The sequence below is a fragment of the Salvelinus alpinus genome, chromosome 12 (genome assembly GCF_045679555.1).
Source record: "Salvelinus alpinus chromosome 12, SLU_Salpinus.1, whole genome shotgun sequence".
Classification (NCBI taxonomy): domain Eukaryota; kingdom Metazoa; phylum Chordata; class Actinopteri; order Salmoniformes; family Salmonidae; genus Salvelinus; species Salvelinus alpinus.
The window spans coordinates 9,540,996-9,564,506 of record NC_092097.1 but is presented as its reverse complement, the minus strand read 5'-3'; the positions used below and the strand labels follow the sequence as shown (position 1 = coordinate 9,564,506).

The window sequence follows — 23,511 nt, the reverse complement described above, 5'->3', positions numbered from 1 at the left end:
GATACAGGGAGAGAGTGGAACCGATAAGGAGATCTGCCAAGTTATGAGTGACAAATCACATAAACCTTCATCCACTCAGATGATGTGAACTGACTTTTTAAATAGTTCCTGTATATAAACTCAGCAAAAAAAGAAACATCTATTTTTCAGGACCCTGTCTTTCAAAGATAATTCGTAAAAATCCAAAAAACTTCACAGATCTTCATTGTTAAAGGGTTTAAACACTGTTTCCCATGCTCACCATAAACAATTAATGAACATGCATCTGTGGAACGGTCGTTAAGACACTAACAGCTTTGTGACGACCCTCCCACTCGGTCTGCCGTATTCTCTCTTTACTCTTGTTTTCCTTATTAGGATGTCGGCGGGCGGAGCTGGGAGGGACACATGGGACATGGGACACATCTGCACCCGGATGTGTCCCGGGATAAATACACCTCGTCCCCATTTATTGAGGAGATTCTCTCCATGCAGACACACTGTTAGATTTTGGTTGTGGCATTTTTCTTGTGACCGTTTTGTTTGTTTGCTTGCTTTGGCACCTTTCAACACCCCTCATTATCACATTTATGCACGCAACCACTCACTTACACTACTGACAACACACACCATTGTTAATTGTATTTAAGTTACCTCAGTTAAAAAATATATATTTTATTATTCCTAATCTCCACGTTGTCTCCCTTTTTGTTACGGACTTCGAGACGGTTCGTGACAGCTTACAGACGGTAGGCAATTAAGGTCACAGTTATGAAAACATAGGACATTAAAGAGGCCTTTCTACTGACTCTGAAAAACACCAAAAGAAAGATGCCCGGGGTCCCTGCTCATCTGCGTGAACGTGCCTTAGGCATGCTGCAAGGAGGCATGAGGACTGCAGATGTGTCCAGGGCAATAAATTGCAATGTCTGTAATGTGAGACGCCTAAGACAGCGATACAGGGAGACAGGACGGACAGCTGATCATCCTCGCAGTGGCAGACCACGTGTAACAACACCTGCACAGGATCGGTCCGAACTTCACACCTGCGGGACAGGTACAGGATGGCAACAACTGCCCGAGTTAAACCAGGAACGCACAATCCCTCCATCTGTGCTCAGACTGTCCGCAGTAGGCTGAGAGAGGGTGGAATGAGGGCTTGTAGGCCTGTTGTAAGGCAGGTCCTCACCGGACATCACCGGCAACAATGTCGCCTATGGGCACAAACCCACCGTCGCTGGACCAGACAGGACTGGCAAAAAGTGCTCTTCACTGACGAGTTGCGGTTTTGTCTCACCAGCGGTGATGGTCGGATTCGTGTTTATTGAAGGAATGAGCGTTACACCGAGGCATGTACTCTGAAGCGGGATCGATTTGGAGGTGTAGGGTCCGTCATGGTCTGGGGCGGTGTGTCACAGCATCATTGGACTGAGCTTGTTGTCATTGCAGGCAATCTCAATGCTGTGTGTTACAGGGAAGACATCCTCCTCCCTCATGTGGTCCCCTTCCTGCAGGCTCATCCTGACATGACCCTCCAGCATGACAATGCCACCAGCCATACTGTTCGTTATGTGCATGATTTCCTGCAAGACAGGAATGTCAGTGTTCTGCCATGGCCAGCGAAGAGCCCGGATCTCAATCCCATTGAGCACGTCTGGGATCTGTTGGATTGGAGGGTGAGGGCTGTTCCCGCTAGAAATGTCTGGGAACTTGCAGGTGCCATGATGGAAGAGTGGGGTAACATCTCACAGCAAGAACTGGCAAATCTGGTGCAGTCCATGAGGAGATGCACTGCAGTACTTAATGCAGCTGGTGGCCACACCAGATACTGACTTCCTTTTGATTTTGACCCCCCCTTTGTTCAGGGACACATTAATCAATTTCGGTTAGTCACATGTCTGTGGAACTTGTTCAGTTTATGTCTCAGTTGTTGAATCTTGTTATATTCATACAAATCTTTACACATGTTAAGTTTGCTGAAAATAAACGCAGTTGACTGAGTGGACGTTTCTATTTTTGCTGAGTTTAGTATGCATACTTTGTGTATTTCATATTTCTTGCTCTTAGTTCTCGTGTGCTTTTTTCTAGTAATACATTGTTGTTGATTATTGTACTGTTGGGTTTTGAGTTAGCAAGAATGGCATTTCACTGGACTTGTGCACGTGACATAAAAAAATGACACTTAATAAGATGAACTGAATGAATGGAGAGAGAGGATGGAGAAGAAGCAAACCTACCGCACTGAGGAAGAAGACCATGCAGCTAAGGGAGAAACCACTGGTGTAGCCCAGGTAGCCTGTAGAGCACAAAACAACGACAAGTGTTATATAAGAAACAATGGAATAGAATTGTGAGTTCATTGCCGTTCAACCCACATCTGACTCCTGGAGCTGTAATTTACAGGGAGGTTTTCTACAGTGTTATATGGAGTTGGGTGATTACACTAGAATTGGAGAAAGGCCACCTCTGATTACATGTCTTTAACATGGACATGAATACCAGTGTAGAGTGAAAGGAGGGGATTGATGCGCTTCATTTCTTGAAATCAGTGTGCTGCAGGTGCATGGAGCCACCATAATTGCCAGTGCATGCAATGTGTGTGTGATGCAAGGTCTTCTCTGTGTTAGTGTTGTCTTTTGCTTGTCTACTCCATGTCTCTGAGCTCCATGGAGACACGTTTCCATGGCAGCACCAATACCAGGACAGGAGAGAGGGAGCGGTGTGAGGGTCTGATAGGCTGCCTTGTTACACGACCCATGAGTGTTGTCAATGTTGTCAGGACCTCCACATGTCAATGGGAACCTTATCACACCCCTCTATTCCTCCACCTCATCATTTAAATCACATACACTACCGTTCAGAAGTTTGGCACTACCGTTCAGAAGTTTGGGGTCACTTAGAAATGTCCTTGTTTTTGAAAGAAAAGCACATTTTTTGTCCATTGAAATAACATCAAATTGTTCAGAAATACAGTGTAGACATTGTTAACGTTGTAAATGACTATTGTAGCTGGTAGGCGTAGGCGTACAGAGGCCCATTATCAGCAACCATCACTCCTGTGTTCCAATGGCACGTTGTGTTAGCTAATCTAAGTTTATCATTAAATGATAAACACAACTCAACGTGCCATTGGAACACAGGAGTGATGGTTGCTGATAATGGGCCTCTGTAGCTGGAAGACGTAGGCGTACAATAGTCATTTACAACATTAACAATGACTACACTGTATTTCTGAACAATTTTGATATTTGACAAAAAAAACGTGCTTTTCTTTCAAAAACAAGGACATTTCTAAGTGACCCCAAACTTGTGAACGGTAGTGTACATAAATACAGTACCAGTCAAATGTTTGGACACAACTTCTCATACAAGGGTTTTTCTTTATTCTGAATATGTTCTACATTGTAGAATAATAGTGAAGACATAAAAACTATGAAATAACACATCTGGAATCATGTAGTAACCAAAAAAAAGTGTTCAACAAATCAAAATATATTTTATATTTCAGATAGTAGCCATCATTTGCCTTTGACAGCTTTGCAGACTCTTGGCATTCTCTCAACTGACTTCACCTGGAATGCTTTTCCAATAGTCTTGAAGGAGTTCCCACATATGCTGAGCACTTGTTGGCTGCTTTTCCTTTACTCTGCGATCCAACTCATCCCAAACCATCTCAATTGGGTTGAGGTCGGGTGACTGGAGGCCAGGTCATCTGATGCAGCACTCCATCACTCTCCTTCTTGGTCAAATAGCCTTTACACAGACTGGAGCTGTGTCCTGTTGAAAAACAAATGATAGTCCCACTAAGCGCAAACCAGACGGGATGCCGTATCGCTGCAGAATTCTGTGGTAGCCATGCTGGTTAAGTGTGCCTTGATTTGTGAATAAATCAGAGACAGTGTCACCAGCAAAGTCTCTTCTTCTTATTAGTGTCCTTTAGTAGTGGTTTCTTTGCAGCAATTCGACCATGAAGGCCTGATTCACACAGTGTCCTCTGAACAATTGATGTTGAGATGTGTCTGCTACTTGAACTCTGTGAAGCATTTATTTGGGCTGCAATTTCTGAGGCTGGTAACTCTAATGAACTTTTGGACAGCCGTGTGTGTACTTTTGTAGTGGTGATTCGGGGGAACTTGATTAGTAACCTTGCTGGAGACCTTAAGACCTTATCTCCCAGAGCATAACGGCTTGGCTTTAGCTCTGTTAAGTAAAACAGTATTGAGTTGTGTAAACACAGGTTTGTTACCTGGTTGGTGACACATACAAGGTTGATGTTATTTTGAGGGAAAACAAAGAGGTTAGAGGAGAAGAGGTGCAACTTACCGAGCTGCTTCATCAGGGCCAATGGTAGGATGATGCCAATAGAGACCATGACCACCAAGTAGTTCCCATTCAAGTACCACAAACTAGTGAGAGAGCAGAGGGAGGGAAAATAAGACAGAGGAGAGAGGTTACTTACAGCAGGGGTTTTCAAACTGGGGTCCACAAATTACTTTATGTATTTATTTTGGGGGGGGAATATATTTTTTATTATTAATATCGCTAGCTGCAACAAAATACCACTCTGGATACTGTTTTTATGTCTCCGGGTCCAGTATGAAGGAAGTTAGAGGTAGTTTCACGAGCCAATGATAGCTAGAATTAGCGTAATGACAGTTTACAGCAGGGTTCCCCAACTTGCGGCCCACAGTTGATTTTATTTGCACCCCAGTTCTCTTTTTATTTTTGGACATAAGACTAAAAACACCAGCAAATCAGCTCCAAGTGATTTTAATTTTGGAAATCTGTTCCAAAGTATTCCCACGCATAGAGAGATATATGTGATCATATACAAATGTAAGCAAGGTTTGAAGTTACTATGTTTTAGTCATTAAAACCTATCCAAACCGAAAAACATGGGTAGATGGCAGCATTCGCAAAAACTGAAAGTGCATACCACCACAAAACGTCAGTACAGAGACAGAGTGAAGTCGCAATTCAACGGCTCAGACACGACTCCAGACAATCACGGATTATGAAATGAAAACCAGCCATGTCGCGGACACTGACGTCTTGCTCCCGGACAAGCTAAACACCTTCTTCGCCTGCTTCCTAGGGAAACAGTGCCGCCGACCTGGGCCACCACAGCTCCCGTGGACTGTGAGCTCTCGTTCTCCGTGGCCGACGTGAGTAAGACATTTAAGCATGTTAACCCTCACAATGCGGCCAAATCTCTCCCTATCCCAGTCTGTTGTCCCAACTTGCTTCAAGATTGCCACCATTATTCCTGCACCCAAGAAAGCAAAGGTAACTGTACTAAATGACTATCACTTCTGTCATCAAGAAATGCTTTGAGAGGCTAGTTAAGGATCATATCACCTCCACCTTACCCGACACCTTAGACCCACTGCAATTTGCAAACTGCCCCAATAGATCCAAGGATGACGCAATTGCCATCGCACTGCACACTACCCTATCCCATCTGGGATAATCAATTTTAGAATAAGACTGTAACGTAACAAAATGTGGAAAAAGTCAAGGGGTCTGAATTCTTTCCGAAGGCATTGTATATATACAGAAGGAAAGTACTCAGACCCCTTGACTTTTCCACATTTTGTTACATTACAGCCGTATTCTAAAACTGATTCCATTTATTTTTCCCTCAATCTACACACAAAACCCCCATAATGGCAAAGCAAAAACAGGTTTAGAATTTTTTGCAAATGTATAAAAATAAAAAAAACTGAGAGACCTGATCTCCCCAAATACAGGTGTGTTAAGCTTGTAGTGTCATACCCAAGAAGACTCAATGCTGTAATCGCTGCCAAAGGTGCTTCAACAAAGTAATGAGACAATGGTCTGAATACTTATGTAAATATGATTTTTCAAATTTGCAGTCTACAAATTATTTTCAATTATGTTCCGGCCCCCTGACTTCAGGAAACAAAACGGTGCGCGGCTGAATCTAGATGATGATCCATGGTCTACTTGAACAGTTAGCATGCTAGCTGTTCCTGTTCATCCGACTCTGGGGAAGTAGAGAAATAGGGTTAATTAAAGGGTTTTTTCTGTATAGAAAATTGTTCTGCGGGCCATCTAAGTGGTCATTCTCAGAATAGAAAAACTATTTCAGTGTCAACGACCAAAACCAGATTGAAAGCATACAAAAGATTTTGAACTAATATATATATATATATATATATATATATATATATATATATATATATATATATATATATATATATATATATATATATATAAATATATATATATATTTAAACAATACCATCTTTGACAACTATCAATCAAATCAAAACTAGACAGTCAGGGAGAAATCGGGCATTTAAAGCACATGCCCATTAACCAACTGCAAAATTGTCTCTTATCACCATGCCAAACTGTGTAGAATTACTGGAAATGAGCTTCAAAATTGAAACATTTTATCTATGCTGCCAAGATATCTTTCTAGCAAATAGATGTTAGAGTTTATACTTCCTTTTCCAATGCACTGTGGGGGAGGTCATAATAATGAAACTGTAAACCAAATCTATTCATTTTAAAATGTTGATTCCTTTACTTTCCATTGTCATTCATCTGATGACGGCATGTGCTGACTGGTCGACTGAGTCACTGCCAGTCTGAATAATACTCTGCTCTGGTCTGTTCTGTGAGAGCCATAGAAACAGCCTTGATTTACAGTAGAATGCCTGTAGCGCTTATTGGGAAAATATGTCCATTTCTAACCGTTGTTGCTGCGAGACGTTGCTCTTTTCATCTGGCACGCGGGTCTAAGCCACTCTCTTATGTAAGGCTACTGATTTATGTTGAAGTTTACAGTTCCAATAAGGGTGGCATATTGGGACCTAAACAGCACGGAGGTTGAACTTCTCAATGAGTGAGAATCGCCGTGTTCCCACGCCATCCCGCTTGCTTTTTGGCAGCTATCTCTCTCCTCATATCACCCCCCCCCCAACCAAAATACCCTCAAGTACTAACTACCCCTCCAACCCAAACACACTTCACTTCAACCCCCCAGTCCCACACACCCACCCCCTCCCCTGACCCAAACATACTTTCCTTCCACAGGGCCTTGGCCTGAACAATGCTCCAGTACGAGTGAGGAGCAGGTCTGGGCTGGGAGATCCTATTCTTAGCCTGACTCCACCTCCATCCCTTTTCCTCCCTTCAGCCAAACACTGGCCAGGCCCCTCTACATGCATCTCCCATACAGTATATGGGAAACACACGTCCTCCCATCAAAACTGTGATTTGCCTCTCATAAAAAATTGGATTCGAGGGTCCTAAATAGCCATAAACAGTACATACTGTACCTATAATGGTCTGCACGTGTTCACATGTGCACTTCATGCATTTGTGCACGTCACCAGGCATTGAGATGTGTTACATGTTGCATGCTCAGTGTTGAGAATGTTGGATACAGGGTTTACCCCATGGTCGGATCACATGGTGGCTTGGGACAGGTTGAGTGCCACTTACTGTATACCCTGGGCTCAGTCTGAGAGAACCATTCCTGAAATCGAATTGTCTTTTAATGTGAAACACCTCAGGCCTGATTGGCCATCAATCAGTGCAACAAGTGCTGCTGCCACTTTGCTGTGAACAAGCTACTGTAGTTACATTAACACCAAGGTGAAATCAGTAGCTGGACGGCTTAATGGTACACCAAAATACAATCACAGCCTGACACGCTTTTCAGCGAGAGGGTCTTTGAGCCCTTGTTACAGCACATTGTATCCTACAACCTGGGTATGAGAGGCTCTTTCAGACATATAGGCTCCTGGTTAAGCTGCTAAGGCTGTTATTCTTAACCCTCTCTGCAAGCAAGACCATACAACAGACAGGGCTGTCTGGTCCATGGCCTACAGTGGGCTTAATGCACTGTCCTTTGTCTGTGCGTGGGTGTGTGCGTGGGTGTGTGCGTGGGTGGGGAGGAGGGTTGGGGGGGCGGACTTTAGAGAGTCCCTAGAAAGCAGGAAGCACAGACCGTGACTGAGTGAGTCCAGTTCGTTAAAGATCAGGGTCTAGGGTGTCCTGGACCCTCTGTCAGTCCCATAGTGTGAGCCACCTGTCCATCTCCCTCTCTGTCTCACTCTGAGTGTTTCAGATTCTCAACACCTCATTTCACCAATACCGTTCAACAGTGATATTCATCTTCTACATACAGCATTCTATTCCCTGTATTCAAACCCTCTCCTGTTCTATCCAGCTGCCTATTACCTATTGTACTGCTCTTCCTTAATATGTAGCCCTCTACCCATTCAACTCCTGAAACTCCTATTGGCTGTGTTGTGCATGCTTCTAAATCAAATCAAATGTATTTTATAAAGCCAGCAGTTGTCACCAAGTGTTTTACAGATACCCAGCCTAGAATCCCAAAGAGCAAGCAATGCAGAGGCAGAAGCACAGTGGCTAGGTGGCACAGTGAGGGGTCCTCACAAGGACAGTAAAACAAGGACAATTCGGACAAGTGGGAACATTTCACCGGTACTCAAAAGGCCGAGGGGTTAGAATTAGGCGTAGAATTAAGGTTAGGTTTAGGGTTTTGAGGTTAAGGAAAATAGGATTTTGAATGGGAAGAAATTGCTTGGTCCACACGAGGATAGTAAAACAAGTGTGTGTGTGTGTGTGTGTGCGCGTGACAGGCCCTAATCCAGCCGTCAGACACACTGTATGAATCACTGTAAACCCAACTCTATTTAAAGAGCCCGAGGCCATAAACAAACCCCTACCAACCTTTGCGGGAAAACTGGTGCGTGCGCACAGAAAAGACTAAACCTTGCATGCACCAGTTTTCCTACAAAGGTTGGTAGGGATTTGTTTATGGCCTCGGGCGTCGCTGGAGGCTCTGGACTGGGGACCGTCGCTGGAGGCTCCGGGCTGGGGGCCGTCCCTGGAGGCTCCGGCCTGGAGGCTGTCCCTGGAGGCTCCGGGCTGGAGGCTCCGGACTGGAGGCCGTCGCTGGAGGCTGTCGCTGGAGGCTCCGGACAGGAGGCCGTCGCTGGAGGCTTCGTGCCATGACTCCTCACTGGAGGCTTCGTGCCATGGATCATCACTGGAGGCTTCGTGCCATGGATCATCACTGGAGGCTTCGTGCCATGGATCATCACTGGAGGCTTCGTGCCATGGATCATCACTGGAGGCTTCTTGCTATGGGTCATCATTGGAGTGAGGAGATGTATGGGCAGTCTGGTACGTGGAGCTGCCACAGGGCTCACCAGGCTGGGGAGACATACAGGAGGCCTGGTTCTGGCAGCAGGCACAGGACTCACCAGGCTGGAGAGACATACTGGAGGCTTGGTTCTTGGCGCTGGCACCGGATACAGTGGGCCGTGGAGGCGCACTGGAGGTCTCGAGCGCAGAGCTGGCACTACCCATTCTGGCTTGATGCCCACTTCCACCCAGCAAATGCGGGATGCTGGCACAGAGCACACCGGCCTGTGAATGCTCAGATCTAAACTCCGACTCTGCCAATCTCCCCGTGTTCCCCCCCAAAACATTTTTGGAGCTGCCTCTCGGGCATCGTGACCGGGTCTTGTCCCCTGCCATTCTCTCCTCCCCGGTCCAGCTCGTCCTCCAGGTTGGTGCACGCTGCTTGGTCCCTTGGTGGTGGGTAGTTCTGTCAGATGATACCAGGTAATGCAACTAGCTGATGCACTGCAACTAGCAGGCTGGTTGGTAGACCTCTAGACACACCAAACCAAGCGTGAATCTCACATGCACACAAAACACAAGGCCCTGCCACCCACTGAAAGGAGGGAAAAAGGACTACCTAAGTATGGTTCCCAATCAGAGACAACGATAGACAGCTGTCCCTGTCCCTGATTGAGAACCAAAACATAGAAACACAAAATCATAGAAAACAAAACATAGAATGCCCACCCCAAATCACACCCTGACCAAACCAAATAGAGACATAAAAAGGCTCTCTAAGGTCCGGGCGTGACACAACCATGCCTGACAGATCCGGCCAGGGGGAGTAGCAGAGTAGGAATCCCCTTCTTACCGCCAGAGACCGCAGTTGCGCCCCAACACACCACCCCCATCACCACAATAGTGCTGTTTGGAGCAGTTGTCACCTCAACCTGGGGGTTGGACCGGGAGAAGAGGTGTGTGCTAGCCATTCCTGACAATCCCCTTTGTTCTGTCTAGCCAATAGCAGACTCACGCCCCTGCCCCACCCCTCCCCCGTAATACTAGGCCAAGGCCACCAGGCCACTGTACACTGCACCAACCTCTGAGGACGCCACCCCACAGCCCATGCCAGGTGAGCCTGGGTAATGGTACAAGCTCAGCTACCAGCTAAAGCTACACAAGGCAGAAAGGGCAGTCTCTAGGCAGTGGCCTAAATCTGAATGTTCAGCAGAGCACAACGGTGTGGAACATTCAGATATAAATATACTTTATAGAACAAACATGCCTCTGACATGTAGAATAAGGAATCACATTGACTCTACTCATGCATTTTCTATGTGCAAACATTTGCCTACTAAACGTGGCACTGGAATGTAGAGAAATGTTCAGGTAGATCTAGTGGATAGACCAATGAGTACTCACTCAGCCGTGGGGTCCGCTCTACTGAAGGACTGGATGACCAATGGGAACTCAGACTTGACGATGTACAGGTAGCTGGACATGGCTGTGAGGGAATAGAGACAGACAGAACTATGAGTGACACAGTTAGTAGCTAGGTTTCCATTCAACTGGCAACAGATTTTCATGTGAATCCTACAATCCGCATGAAATATGCAAACTTTCCCTCCTGAATTTTTTCCCCAACAAATGTACTTGTTGGGGATAAAAGTCTGTGCGTGGTGACATATTGCACATTAAAATAACTTATATAATACATTGCAAACCAACTCTACTGATGGTTTGGTCCAAAAAAATGGTTGCGTTACATTGCGTATGTGCCCACTCTGGTCTTGGCACTCGACCCAACAGCTGGCAGATACAGTGTGGGTAGGATAGCCTACATGATGAGACTATTATGGACAAACGAGCGATAATATTTTTATTGGTCAAACGCCAGCAAAGCATCGATCGTCATGTCTCCAGAATAAGACCCTCGACATTTATTGGAAAGGAGCATCAATCACCGCGTTCACTTTCACAACCTTGTAAAGTTAATCATAACTTATTTCATCTGTAGCCTAAGAAACTGTATGCTTTCCCGAGTCGTGGTGGGAGGACCACACAACATGTCATCTCATGATATGATGGTTATTATACCAATATTTGCACATAAAGGCATTTCCATATCCATTTCTTGCATTCTTAATTTTACAGACACAAAAAGATCCCACCTTATCTAGCGAGCGAGAAAGAAATACTTACAGAAAATAATACGGTGTGGAAAGGGGGTTTCAAAAGGCATTAGTTGTAAATAGATTTTGAACAATTTAAAGCTATTTATCAGGTCCCAAAACAAATCAAAGATTGGTAACATGGCTTCTGACTACTGCTGACTGTCTGTCACAGCTAGGGATTTGCCCAAGTACGCACACACGCAGCCAGCCAGGCAGGCAGCCACTGCACTGTTCAGTGGTTGTTAGCAGTGTGAGGGAAGTCTAACCAATGCCAACACACCACCACATCCACGGCAGCAGCTGTTTGACTGTTTGACTTGCCTAGTTAAATAAAAAAAATATATAATATATACTAGACGGCTGGCCTTAGGTCCTAATACTCCCCTATATCATACAGAGAGACTAGAAATGGGGAGAGAGAGGGAGACAGACAGAGATATTTTCCACAAATGTCTTCTGTCATGTTTCCCAGACCAGCATATTGAAACCATAAGGGTTAAGTTAGGGCTGTATTAGCGCTATGTAAATATGGACTGGAGTATAGGTGGGTAATGTGAAGGGCTGCACTCCCAGTGAACAGTTTTAGGTGAATCGAACGGCCGGGAAGACGAGACAGTCTGCCTGTCTGCTGCTGAGCTTTGTGATTTATAATAACACCAAAGCCTCTACAAACACACAGAGATTTGTGTTGTGGGACACTAGACCAGTGACCACAGTGACTTCTCACCTCCGATGTTCTGCAGTGTGATGGCGATACCGGCGGCCATCTTGCCCGGGGTGCCAAAGGCCCTGTAGCCAAGCTGTTCATAGGCTCGGATTCCTGGGACAGGAAGTGGGTTGCGCAACATCATCATTACACAGCTTTACAGGGGGACACCCAGGTAGTAAGTTAAACAACACTTAGTTAGATAGTCAGTGTAGAATCTCCTGGTTCATTTACAGGTTTTTCATGCCGGGCCTCTATTTCCATGCTAGGCCCCTATAGCTGAATATGAAGGACAATATATAAGGTTTAGTAAACTTTCTTAATGCTGGGCCATTGGGGAACTATTCACAGAATTACAGGGAAATACCAAAATAATCAAGACATGCTAATGCGGCAAATATGCAAGCCATAATATCTTTCTCCATCTGGCCCAATCCCTGTGACTTGACACTGCAGCAGCCCTCAATATGTAATACCATCATCTCCTCTCAATGGTTCAGCAAGTGTGACCCATCTCTACGGGTTACAGTGTTGTTACACATGCACTATTGAAGCATGAGGTCAATTGAAGACGAGGGCCAGCTTACCCACAATGCCAGAGGATTTGAGCAGCAGGTGAATGGAATAGCAGGAGAGGACCGCCACAGCAGTCAGAAGAAACCTGGAGGAAGGAGGGAAAGAGAACAATTGAAGTCGGAAGTTTACATACACTTTCTTGTAAACAAACTATAGTTTTGGCAAGTCGGTTATGACATCTACTTTGTGCATGACAAGTAATTTTTCCAACAATTGTTTACAGACAGATTATTTCACTGTATCACAATTCCGGTGGGTCAGAAGTTTACATACACTAAGTTGACTGTGCCTTTAAACAGCTTGGAAAATTCCAGAAAATTATGTCATGGCTTTAGAAGCTTCTGATAGGCTAATTGACATAATTTGATTCAATTGGAGGTGTACCTGTGGATGTATTTCAAGACCTACCTTCAAACGCAGTGCCTCTTTGCTTGAAATCATCAGAAAATCTAAATAAATCAACCAAGACCTCAGAAAAAAGAATTGTAGACTTCCACAAGTCTGGTTCATCCGTGGGAGCAATTTTCAAATGCCTGAAGTTACCACATTCATCTGTACAAACAATAGTATGCAAGTATAAACACCATGAGACCACGCAGCCGTCATATGCCCAGGAAGGAGATGCGTTCTGTCTCCTAGAGATTAATGTACTTTGGTGCGAAAAGTGCAAATCAATCCCAGAACAACAGCAAACTACCTTGTGAAGATGCTGGAGGAACAGGTACAAAAGTATCTATATCCACAGTAAAACGAGTCCTATAACAACGTAACCTGAAAGGCTGCTCAGCAAGGAAGAAGCCACTGCTCCAAAACTGCCATAAAAAACTTTGGTTTGCAACTGCACATGGGGATAAAGATCGTACTTTTTGGAGAAATGTCCTCTGGTCTGATGAAACAAAAATATAACTGTTTGGCCATAATGACCATCATTATGTTGAGGAAAAATGGGCAGGCTTGCAAGCTGAAGAACACCATCCCAACCGTGAAGCACGGCAGGGGCTGGAGGGACTGGTGCACTTCACAAAATAGATGGCATCATGAGGAAGCAAAATTATGTGGATATATTGAAGCAACATCTCAAGACATCAGTCAGGAAGTTAAAGCTTGGTCACAACTGGGTCTTCCAAATGGACAATGACCCCACGCATACTTCCAAAGTTGTGGCAAAATGGCTTAAGGACAACAAAGTCAAGGTATTGGAGTGGCCATCACAATGCCCGGACCTCAATCCTATAGAAATGTGTGGGCAGAACTGAAAAAGTGTGTGTGAGCAACGAGGCCTACAAACCTAACTCAGTTACACAAGCTCTGTCAGGAGGAATGGGCCAAAATTCACCCAACCTATTGTGGAAAGCTTGTGAAAGGCTACCCGAAACATTTGATCCAAGTTAAACAATTTAAAGGCAATTCTACCAAATACTAATTGAGTGTATGTAAACTTCTGACCCACTGGGAATGTGATTAAATAAATAAAAGCTGAAATAAATTATTCTCTATACTATTATTCTGACATTTCACATTCTTAAAATAAAGTGGTAATCCTAACTGACCTAAAACAGGGAATTGTACTTGGATTAAATGTCAGGAATTGTGAAAAACTGAGTTTAAATGTATTTGGCTAAGGTGTATGTAAACTTCCAACTTCAACTGTACATAATAAGACATGTAATTGCCTCATTTCAATGCAATAAAAGGAGGTTAGTTGAGCATAGCAACTAACAAGCTCAGAACTAACTGTAGTAGTGAAGGCCTCAGCTCCTCTCTATCAATATGTAAGAATAGCGCACACACATTTTTATGACAAACCCTTGCACTTAGTGGCTTGACTTTGAGCCAATAAAACCAAAATAAATTACAGTTTGAGATTACTGCCTCAGTATAATTCCAAAAAGAAACATGTTAAGGTTTCACTGAAAAGGCATTAATTGTATCATGAAGGGAAAGTGAAGTACACTAGCTAGAACAAAGCCGACTGGCTGGCTAACTACCAACTGTAGCCATGTGATCTCAGGGCTCAAGCATAGAGAGTTAATAAAGGCAAGTGCTTTCTCAGCAGACTCTAAATGTTATGAAAATGCTAATAATGTTTGATGTTGCCAACAGTCTGAGAAGATCATGTTGGAGTAAGAACTCAATAGCGAGGTGTGTGTGTGTGGAGGGGCTATAACAAAGGACTTAACTCTCCTTCCAGCAATCCTGGCCCAGTGTAATCTGGGAAAGAGCGTTTCCCCACAACCCACCTCCCTCTTAGACCCCTGTGCCGAAAGGGAGACCAGAGAGGAGCCGCAGTCTGCCTACAGAAGCACTGACCCCTGAGGAAGGGAGCTGAGCATTCCCCAGTCAGCATTCCTAGATGGTCAGAGGGCGCTCCCAGTACCGTCACCTTTCCCAGACCTCAGAGTCCGGCCTCTGCAGCCAGATGGAGGCCCCTAGACTACTGACCACAGTAGAGGTAAGGATCCTAGCATCTGGCCACAGTGTGGGCACATAGGTTGAGCCCTGACATTCCAGCACTCAAAAAAATGCTGTGTTGAAAACAACCCAATTTGGGTAAATTTTGGACCAAACACACATTGAGTTATTTTGACCCAGCCAGTTGGGTCACAAACAACCCATTGTTTTCTTTAAGTTGGGTTGTTGACGCTGGGTTAATGAGCTATGATCCACCGGGTCATAGCAGAACACTGGAGGTGTGGATTAGTAGGGGTATGGCATTTAGGTAGTTATTTTTGGCCACCTGTGAGTAAATGTAATATTCTGTTAATCTTTTCTGTTGTATTGTCAACAACGTTAAGGTTAAGCACTGACACTTTTGTAGCTTTAATAAGGCTTACACAAGAGTAGGGCAGTTATCCAGAGCCGTATGGGCGTTGTGCCGTCTAACCTGAACTGCCTGGTGAAGGCCACAGGAATAATTTTAATTAAGTTAGTTTCAAGGCCCCAAGGTTTGAAGTTGGGTCATAATTTAGAAAGTGCAAAGATTCAGCCCTGTGTACCAAACTCTGTGTAATGATTACTCAATGAGAAAAACTGGTAGATTCACGCACAGGGCGCGGCAGGTGTTTATTTCGCCTTCACAGAAGGAATCGTGGTCACGGGCAGACAATGGTTATACACAGGTAGGCAAACAGACAGGTGAATCAAAACTAGGACTGAAGGCTATAACTGGTTCTCACAAACAAGCTGGGAAAAGGCTTAGTAGAGTCAAAACGAACAATACATCACAAAGGCACAAACAGAATGAACTGAACTAAATAAGGAGCTGAGAGACTAGGTGAGTAACTAACACAGTTGAAAGCAATTAACAAAAATGAAAGACAGGGCTACGTTCAAGAACACAAAGAAACAAAACACAAGGTTGACTAAGAAAATAAATACAGAACCTTACAGTACCTACCCTCATTGGTCCCTCTTGAATGGACCAATGAAGCGAGGACAGAACTTTTTGCAGGGGAGGCGGAGCAGGATGTCTCTGGTAGAGAGCCACACACACTGTCCGGGGTGAAAGAGTGGCATATGTCAGCGGCGTCTGTCGGCAAAGAGTTTCTGGGTATTAGAGGCTTCCTGCAGACGCCGGTGAGTGGTCTCCCGTACCCGCTCACTACGCCGAAACCAGTTGTCGACAGCTGGGACAGTACCAGGCTCCGGCTCCCAGGGAAACATGGGGGGTTGGTAACCAAGTACACACTGAAACGATGTAAGGCGGAGCGACGAATGCATGGGTGAGTTCTGAGCGTATTCGGCCCAGGCCATATACCGACTCCAGTTGTGCGGAGAGGCAGAACATTGTTGGCGGAGGTACTTCCCTATTTCTTGGTTCAGGCGTTCTGTCTGCCTGTTGGTCTGTGGATGGTACCCGGAGGAGAGGCTGAAGGCGACCCCCAGTCGGTCACAGAAGTCTCGCCACACCCGGGAGACAAACTGGGGCCCACGGTCAGAGACGATGTCTACCGGAATCCCATACAGATGGAACATAAACTCAGCCAATTCCATGGCGTTAAGTAAATGAGGAAGAGGAATCAGACACATTTTTGAAAAATGGTCTATGACAAGGATGGTGGTGTTACCAGAGGATTCAGGAATGTCTGTGATGAAGACAACAGCTATGTGGGACCAGGGTCTGAGGGATTGGCAAAGGTTGAAGCTTACCAGAAGGGAGATGACGGGGGCTTTTTGTTTGGGCGCAGACTGGACAGGAGAGTACGTAATCCCTTACGCCGGATGCCAGTGAGGACCACCAGAACTTACGGGCTAGAAGTTCAGTGGTTTGTGTAATGCACGGATGTCCTGACCCCAAGGACGTGTGATACCATTGCATCAGTTGGGGTCTAACAGCTGCTGGTACATAACTCTTCCCAGCTGGTGTCTCAGGAGGAGCTGGGTCTGAGGTTAGGGCTTCTTGTATGGCCGAGTGAACCTCCCACTGTACCGGTCCCATAATGTAAGAGGAAGGAAGAATGGGTGTAGGGTCTGAGTTACTGGACGGAAGGTCAAACTGGCGGGAGAGAGCATCAGCTTTTACGTTTTTCTTCCCAGGGATGTAAGTAACATGAAAATGGAAGCGTGTGAAGAGATCCCAGCAGGCTTGTCTGGTGTTTAACCTCTTGGCCCCTCTGATATATTCCAGATTATGATGGTCTGTTAGGATGAGATAGGGATGTTGTGCGCCCTCCAACCAGTGGTGCCACTCCGAGGGCCAGGTTGATGGCGAGGAGTTCTGTTTCCCACATCGTAATTCTTCTCAGCGGAAGATAACTTCCTGGAGAAGGCGGCACAGGGATGTGATTTTGGAGGTGTTCCCACCCACAGACAGCATGGCTCCTACTTCGGAGACTTTGTTCTCATCCATGCTGACCCCTCCAGGTGTCAGTAAAAAACCGAGGAAGTTCACCGAGGTTACACGGAAGGTGCTCTTTTCAGTCTTCACATAAAGGTTATGGTCAAGGAGCCGTTGAAGAACCTTTTACACATGCTGTATGTGTTCCTTCAGGGAGTGGGAGTAAATCAGGATGTCATCAATGTAGACGATGAGAAAGCGGTTGATCATATCCTGGAAAACCTTGGCCATAAAGGATTGGAAGACAGCGGGGGCGTTAGTAAGGACGTAGGGCATGACCAGGTATTCGTAGTGCCCTAGTGCGGTAATAAAAGCCGTCTTCAATTCGTCGCCTTCACGTATACAGACAAGGTTATATGCACTTCGCAGGTCGAGTTGTATAGATGTTGGCGCGGCCCACTTGTTCAAGGGTTGCTGGGATCAGAGGAAGAGGGAAACGATTCTTGACCGTGACGTCATTCAGGGAACGATAATCAATACATGGACGGAGACCACCATCCTTTTTCCAACGAAGAAGAAGCTGGAGGCAGCCGGTGAAGAAGAATGAATGAAACCGTTTGAGTGATTCATCAATGTAGTTCTCCATTGCCTCATTTTCCGGCATAGATAGGGGGTAAACACGGCCCTTCAGTAGGGACACTCCAGGGAATAAGTCAATAGCACAGTCCCCTGGGAAATGTGGTGGCAGAGTGGAGGCTTTGATTTTGCTGAAGACATTGCTGTACTGGGAGTATTCAGATGGTATGGTAGGTGGCACTGCAGAGGCAGAGTCCTCAATGGTGGTGGCTCTGCAGGGTAGGCTGAGACAACTGGTGACAACTGGTGAAGCAGGTAGAAGACCAGGACAGTAGTTCACCTTGTCGCCACGAGATGGCAGTGTTGTGACAACAAAGCCAGGGGTGTGTGAGGATGAGTGGCTGTTTGGGGGATGAGAGTTCCATGAGTTGAATGGTTTCGGTGTGGAAGACTCCAATCCGGAGGGTGACGCTCTGTGTCAGGTGCGGAATGAGGCCCAATGGTTAGCAATACTGGGATGGAGAATTGCTTCTGGTAGATATTTAGACATAAGGACACTCCTACCTGCATGGCAGTGGAGGGACCCTTCTCATCTCTCCGTGGGGGGCGAACAGGGCAATGGCTGAGTAGATGATCTTTCCCTTCACAGTATAGGCAGAGCCCTTCTTGGATCCGCCTTTGACGTTCGATACACGGGAGAGGAGCATGGCCCAACTGCATGGGCTCTGGAAGACTCGGATGGGATGACGAAATCATGGAAAGACAAGGTTTCGGGTTCCTGGGTGGCAGAGTTCATCGGCGATGAGGTGGTCGATGGAGATGGACATAAGAATATATTGATTTAAATCCTGAAGGTCACCTCTACAGGCCAGCTCCGCCTGAAGTTCCCTGTTGAGCCCTCTTCAGTAGACGGTAAGTAAAGCAGCCTCATTCCATCCACTCCCTGCAGCCATGGTGCGGAACTCGAGGGCATACTCGGCAGCTGAATTGCGTATTTGTTGAAGTTCTATGAGGAGGTCTTCTATAGGACGACCGGAAGGAGAGTGATCGAATACCTCTTTGAAGAGGGTGTGGAAATGGGTCTCGGATCTGAGTTCTGTGCTGTTGGCAGTCCATATGGCGGTGGCCCAATCCAGGGCTTTGCCTGTGAGTAGAGACACAACAAAATCCACCCTGCTCTTGTCGGTGGCGAAGATAGTGGGGTTGTGCTCAATGTATTTGCTGCATTGCATCAGATATCCCAGACAATCCCAGGTGAACCGTCATATTTTCCAGGCATGGGTATGAATGAAGGAGGGCTATGGGTTACGATACCTGGCATCGGAGGAGTAGGGATAGGCTGGCGGATAAGATGGAAGATTTCCTCCATACGCTCCTCTTGCTGGGTTAGGCGCCGCTGTAGCTCCGCTGAATCCATTCCGTTTTTAAGCGAGGTATTCTGTAATGAATACTCAGGGAGAAAAAGGTGTAGATTCACGCGCAGAGCGCGGCAGGTGTTTATTTCACCTTCGCAGAAGGCAGGAATCGTGGTCACAGGCAGACAATGGTTATACACAGGTAGGCAAACAGGCAGGTTAATCAAAACTAAAACTGAAGGCTATAACTGGTTCTCACAAACGAGCTAGGAAAAGGCTTGGTAGAGACAAAACAAACAATACCTCACAAAGACACAAACAGAGTGAACTGAACTAAATGAGCTGAGTGACCAGGTGAACTAACTGACACAGGTGAAATCAATGAACAAAAATGAAACACAGGACTACGTTCAAGAACACAAAGATACAGGGCTACGTTCAAGAACACAACGAAACCGAACACAAGGTTGACTTAGAAAATAAATACAGAACATTACACTCTGAGCATACCCACTTTCTGCCACAGAATCGAAGATAGTTATTTTTAACTTTGGAATGCATTCAAGAACCTCCAGTAGCTAACCAGCTAATCAGCTACAAGCTATCAGCTACAAGCTATTTAGTCATTTTTAGCCACTGCTAGCGGCTTTTACCTTATGCACAGACACCAGCCCTGTTCTTAGCCTGGATATTACTCGCCAATCTACCAGCATCGGACTGTCTCTCCACAACAACGCCGGATTCCTGCCGTAATCCCTGAGCCAGTACTTCTGATCCTCACAGCTAGCTAGCTCACAGCTGGCTGGCTTGCACCCTCCGTGGCACCCAGTACCGAAGCTATCCCTGAGGCCGACCCCGGCCTACTCAGCTGTTTACCCGAACCCCACTCATACACGACTAGAGCCCAATACTCCACCGGATCCTTGCTGTTAACTCTGGACCTTGACACCGGATCACCACTGATACCGATTGGCTATAGTGGCTAACGCCACTGCCACGAAGCTAGCACCAGTTAGCAAACAAAACTCTACAATACCTCTTTCGCCATCTGGCTTGGTTTCTCTGTCGACACGGCTGAGCAGACCACCCCCGCTACTAACTTTAAACGCTGCATGCTAGCGTGGTGACGGCTTCCCTGTTCCATCTACTGCTCCCCCCTGGACACTATGATCACTTGGCTACATAGCTGATGCCTGCTGGACTGTCCATTAATCACGGTACTCCATTCTGTTTATTTGTGTTTATCTGTCGGCCCCAGCCGCGAACTCAGGCTCTGTGTGTAGTTAATCCGACCCTCTCTGCCTAGTCATCGCCATTTTACCTGCTGTTGTTGTGTTAGCTGACTAGCTGCTATTGTCTCACCTGTTGTTTTAGCTAGCTCTCCCAATCAAGACCTGCGATTACTTTATGCCTTACTATATGTCTCTCTCAAATATCAATATGCCTTGTATACTGTTGTTCGGGTTAGTTATCATTGTTTCAGTTTACAATGGAGCCCGTAGTTCCACTCCTAATACCTCTGATACCTCCTTTGTCCCAGCTCCCACACATGCGGTGACCTCACCCATTATAACCAGCATGTCCAGAGATACAACCTCTCTTATCATCACCCAGTGCCTGGGCTTACCTCCGCTGTACCCGCACCCCACCATACCCCTGTCTGCACATTATGCCCTGAATATATTCTACCACGCCCATAAATCTGCTCCTTTTATTCCTTGTCCTCAACGCTCTAGGCGACCAGTTTTGATAGCCTTTAGCCGCCCTCTCATCCTACTACTCCTCTGTTCCACGGGTGATGTGGAGGTAAACCCAGGCCCTGCATGTCCCCAGGCACCCTCATTTGTTGACTTCTGTGATCGAAAAAGCCTTGGTTTCATGCATGTCAATATCAGAAGCCTCCTCCCTAAGTTTGTTTTACTCACTGCTTTAGCACACTCTGCCAACCCTGATGTCCTTGCCGTGTCTGAATCCTGGCTAAGGAAGGCCACCAAAAATCCTGAGATTTCCATACCCAACTATAACACTTTCCGTCAAGATAGAACTGCCAAAGGGGGAGGAGTTGCAATCTACTGCAGAGATAGCCTGCAAAGTTCTGTCATGCTCTCCAGGTCTATGCCCAAACAGTTCGAACTTCTAATTTTAAAAATTAATCTCTCCAGAAATAAGTCTCTCACTGTTGCCGCCTGCTACCGACCCCCCTCAGCTCCCAGCTGTGCCCTGGACACCATGTGTGAATTGATCGCCCCCCATCTAGCTTCAGAATTTGTTCTGTTAGGTGACCTAAACTGGGATATGCTTAACACCCCGGCAGTCCTACAATCTAAGCTAGATGCCCTCAATCTCACACAAATCATCAAGGAACCCACCAGGTACAACCCTAAACCCGTAAACATGGGCACCCTAATAGACATTATCCTGACCAACTTGCCCTCCAAATACACCTCTGCTGTCTTCAATCAGGATCTCAGCGATGACTGCCTCATTGCCTGTATCCGCTACGGGTCCGCGGTCAAACGACCACCCCTCATCACTGTCGAACGCTCCCTAAAACACTTCTGCGAGCAGGCATTTCTAATCGACCTGGCCCGGGTATCCTGGAAGGATATTGACCTCATCCCGTCAGTTGAGGATGCCTGGTCATTCTTTAAAAGTAACTTCCTCACCATCTTAGACAAGCATGCTCCGTTCAAAAAATGCAGAACTAAGAACAGATATAGCCCTTGGTTCACTCCAGACCTGACTGCCCTCGACCAGCACAAAAACATCCTGTGGCGAACTGCAATAGCATCGAAAAGTCCCCGCGATATGCAACTGTTCAGGGAAGTCAGGAACCAATACACGCAGTCAGTCAGGAAAGCAAAGGCCAGCTTTTTCAAGCAGAAATTTGCATCCTGTAGCTCTAACTCCAAAAAGTTCTGGGACACTGTAAAGTCCATGGAGAACAAGAGCACCTCCTCCCAGCTGCCCACTGCACTGAGGCTAGGTAATGCGGTCACCACCGATAAATCTGTGATAATCGAAGACTTCAACAAGCATTTCTCAACGGCTGGCCATGCCTTCCTCCTGGCTACTCCAACCTTGGCCAACAGCTCCCCCCCCCGCTGCTACTCGCCCAAGCCTCCCCAGCTTCTCCTTTACCCAAATCCAGATAGCAGATGTTCTGAAAGAGCTACAAAACCTGGACCCATACAAATCAGCTGGGCTTGACAATCTGGACCCTCTATTTCTGAAACTGTCCGCCGCCATTGTCGCACCCCCTATTACCAGCCTGTTCAACCTCTCCTTCGTATCATCTGAGATCCCCAAGGATTGGAAAGCTGCCGCGGTCATCCCCCTCTTCAAAGGGGGAGACACCCTGGACCCAAACTGTTACAGACCTATATCCATCCTGCCCTGCCTATCTAAGGTCTTCGAAAGCCAAGTCAACAAACAGATCACTGACCATCTCGAATCCCACCGTACCTTCTCCGCTGTGCAATCCGGTTTCCGAGCCGGTCACGGGTGCACCTCAGCCACGCTCAAGGTACTAAACGATATCATAACCGCCATCGATAAAAGACAGTACTGTGCAGCCGTCTTCATCGACCTGGCCAAGGCTTTCGACTCTGTCAATCACCATATTCTTATCGGCAGACTCAGTAGCCTCGGTTTTTCTAATGACTGCCTTGCCTGGTTCACCAACTACTTCGCAGACAGAGTTCAGTGTGTCAAATCGGAGGGCATGTTGTCCAGTCCTCTGGCAGTCTCTATGGGAGTACCACAGGGTTCAATTCTCGGGCCGACTCTTTTCTCTGTATATATCAATGATGTTGCTCTTGCTGCGGGCGATTCCCTGATCCACCTCTACGCAGATGACACCATTCTGTATACTTCTGGCCCTTCCTTGGACACTGTGCTATCTAACCTCCAAACGAGCTTCAATGCCATACAACACTCCTTCCGTGGCCTCCAACTGCTCTTAAACGCTAGTAAAACCAAATGCATGCTTTTCAACCGGTCGCTGCCTGCACCCGCACGCCCGACTAGCATCACCACCCTGGATGGTTCCGACCTAGAATATGTGGACATCTATAAGTACCTAGGTGTCTGGCTAGACTGCAAACTCTCCTTCCAGACTCATATCAAACATCTCCAATCCAAAATCAAATCTAGAGTCGGCTTTCTATTTCGCAACAAAGCCTCCTTCACTCACGCCGCCAAACTTACCCTAGTAAAACTGACTATCCTGCCGAT

General features: G+C 46.3%; 1 protein-coding gene across 4 annotated transcripts in view; it reads right to left on the bottom strand.

Annotated features, from left to right (window-relative positions):
* LOC139535474 (sodium-coupled neutral amino acid transporter 3-like) overlaps nt 1-23,511 on the bottom strand; it is a 102,885-nt gene that overhangs the window by 5,723 nt on the left and 73,651 nt on the right. For all 4 annotated transcript variants that reach the window (XM_071334899.1, XM_071334901.1, XM_071334902.1 and 1 more), the window contains 5 exons: nt 12,579-12,652; nt 12,013-12,105; nt 10,534-10,615; nt 4,303-4,385; nt 2,217-2,275 (listed from right to left, as the gene is read on the bottom strand). In XM_071334899.1, coding sequence (XP_071191000.1) covers nt 2,217-2,275; nt 4,303-4,385; nt 10,534-10,615; nt 12,013-12,105; nt 12,579-12,652 — 391 coding nt within the window. The remainder of the gene's footprint in view (nt 1-2,216; nt 2,276-4,302; nt 4,386-10,533; nt 10,616-12,012; nt 12,106-12,578; nt 12,653-23,511) is intronic.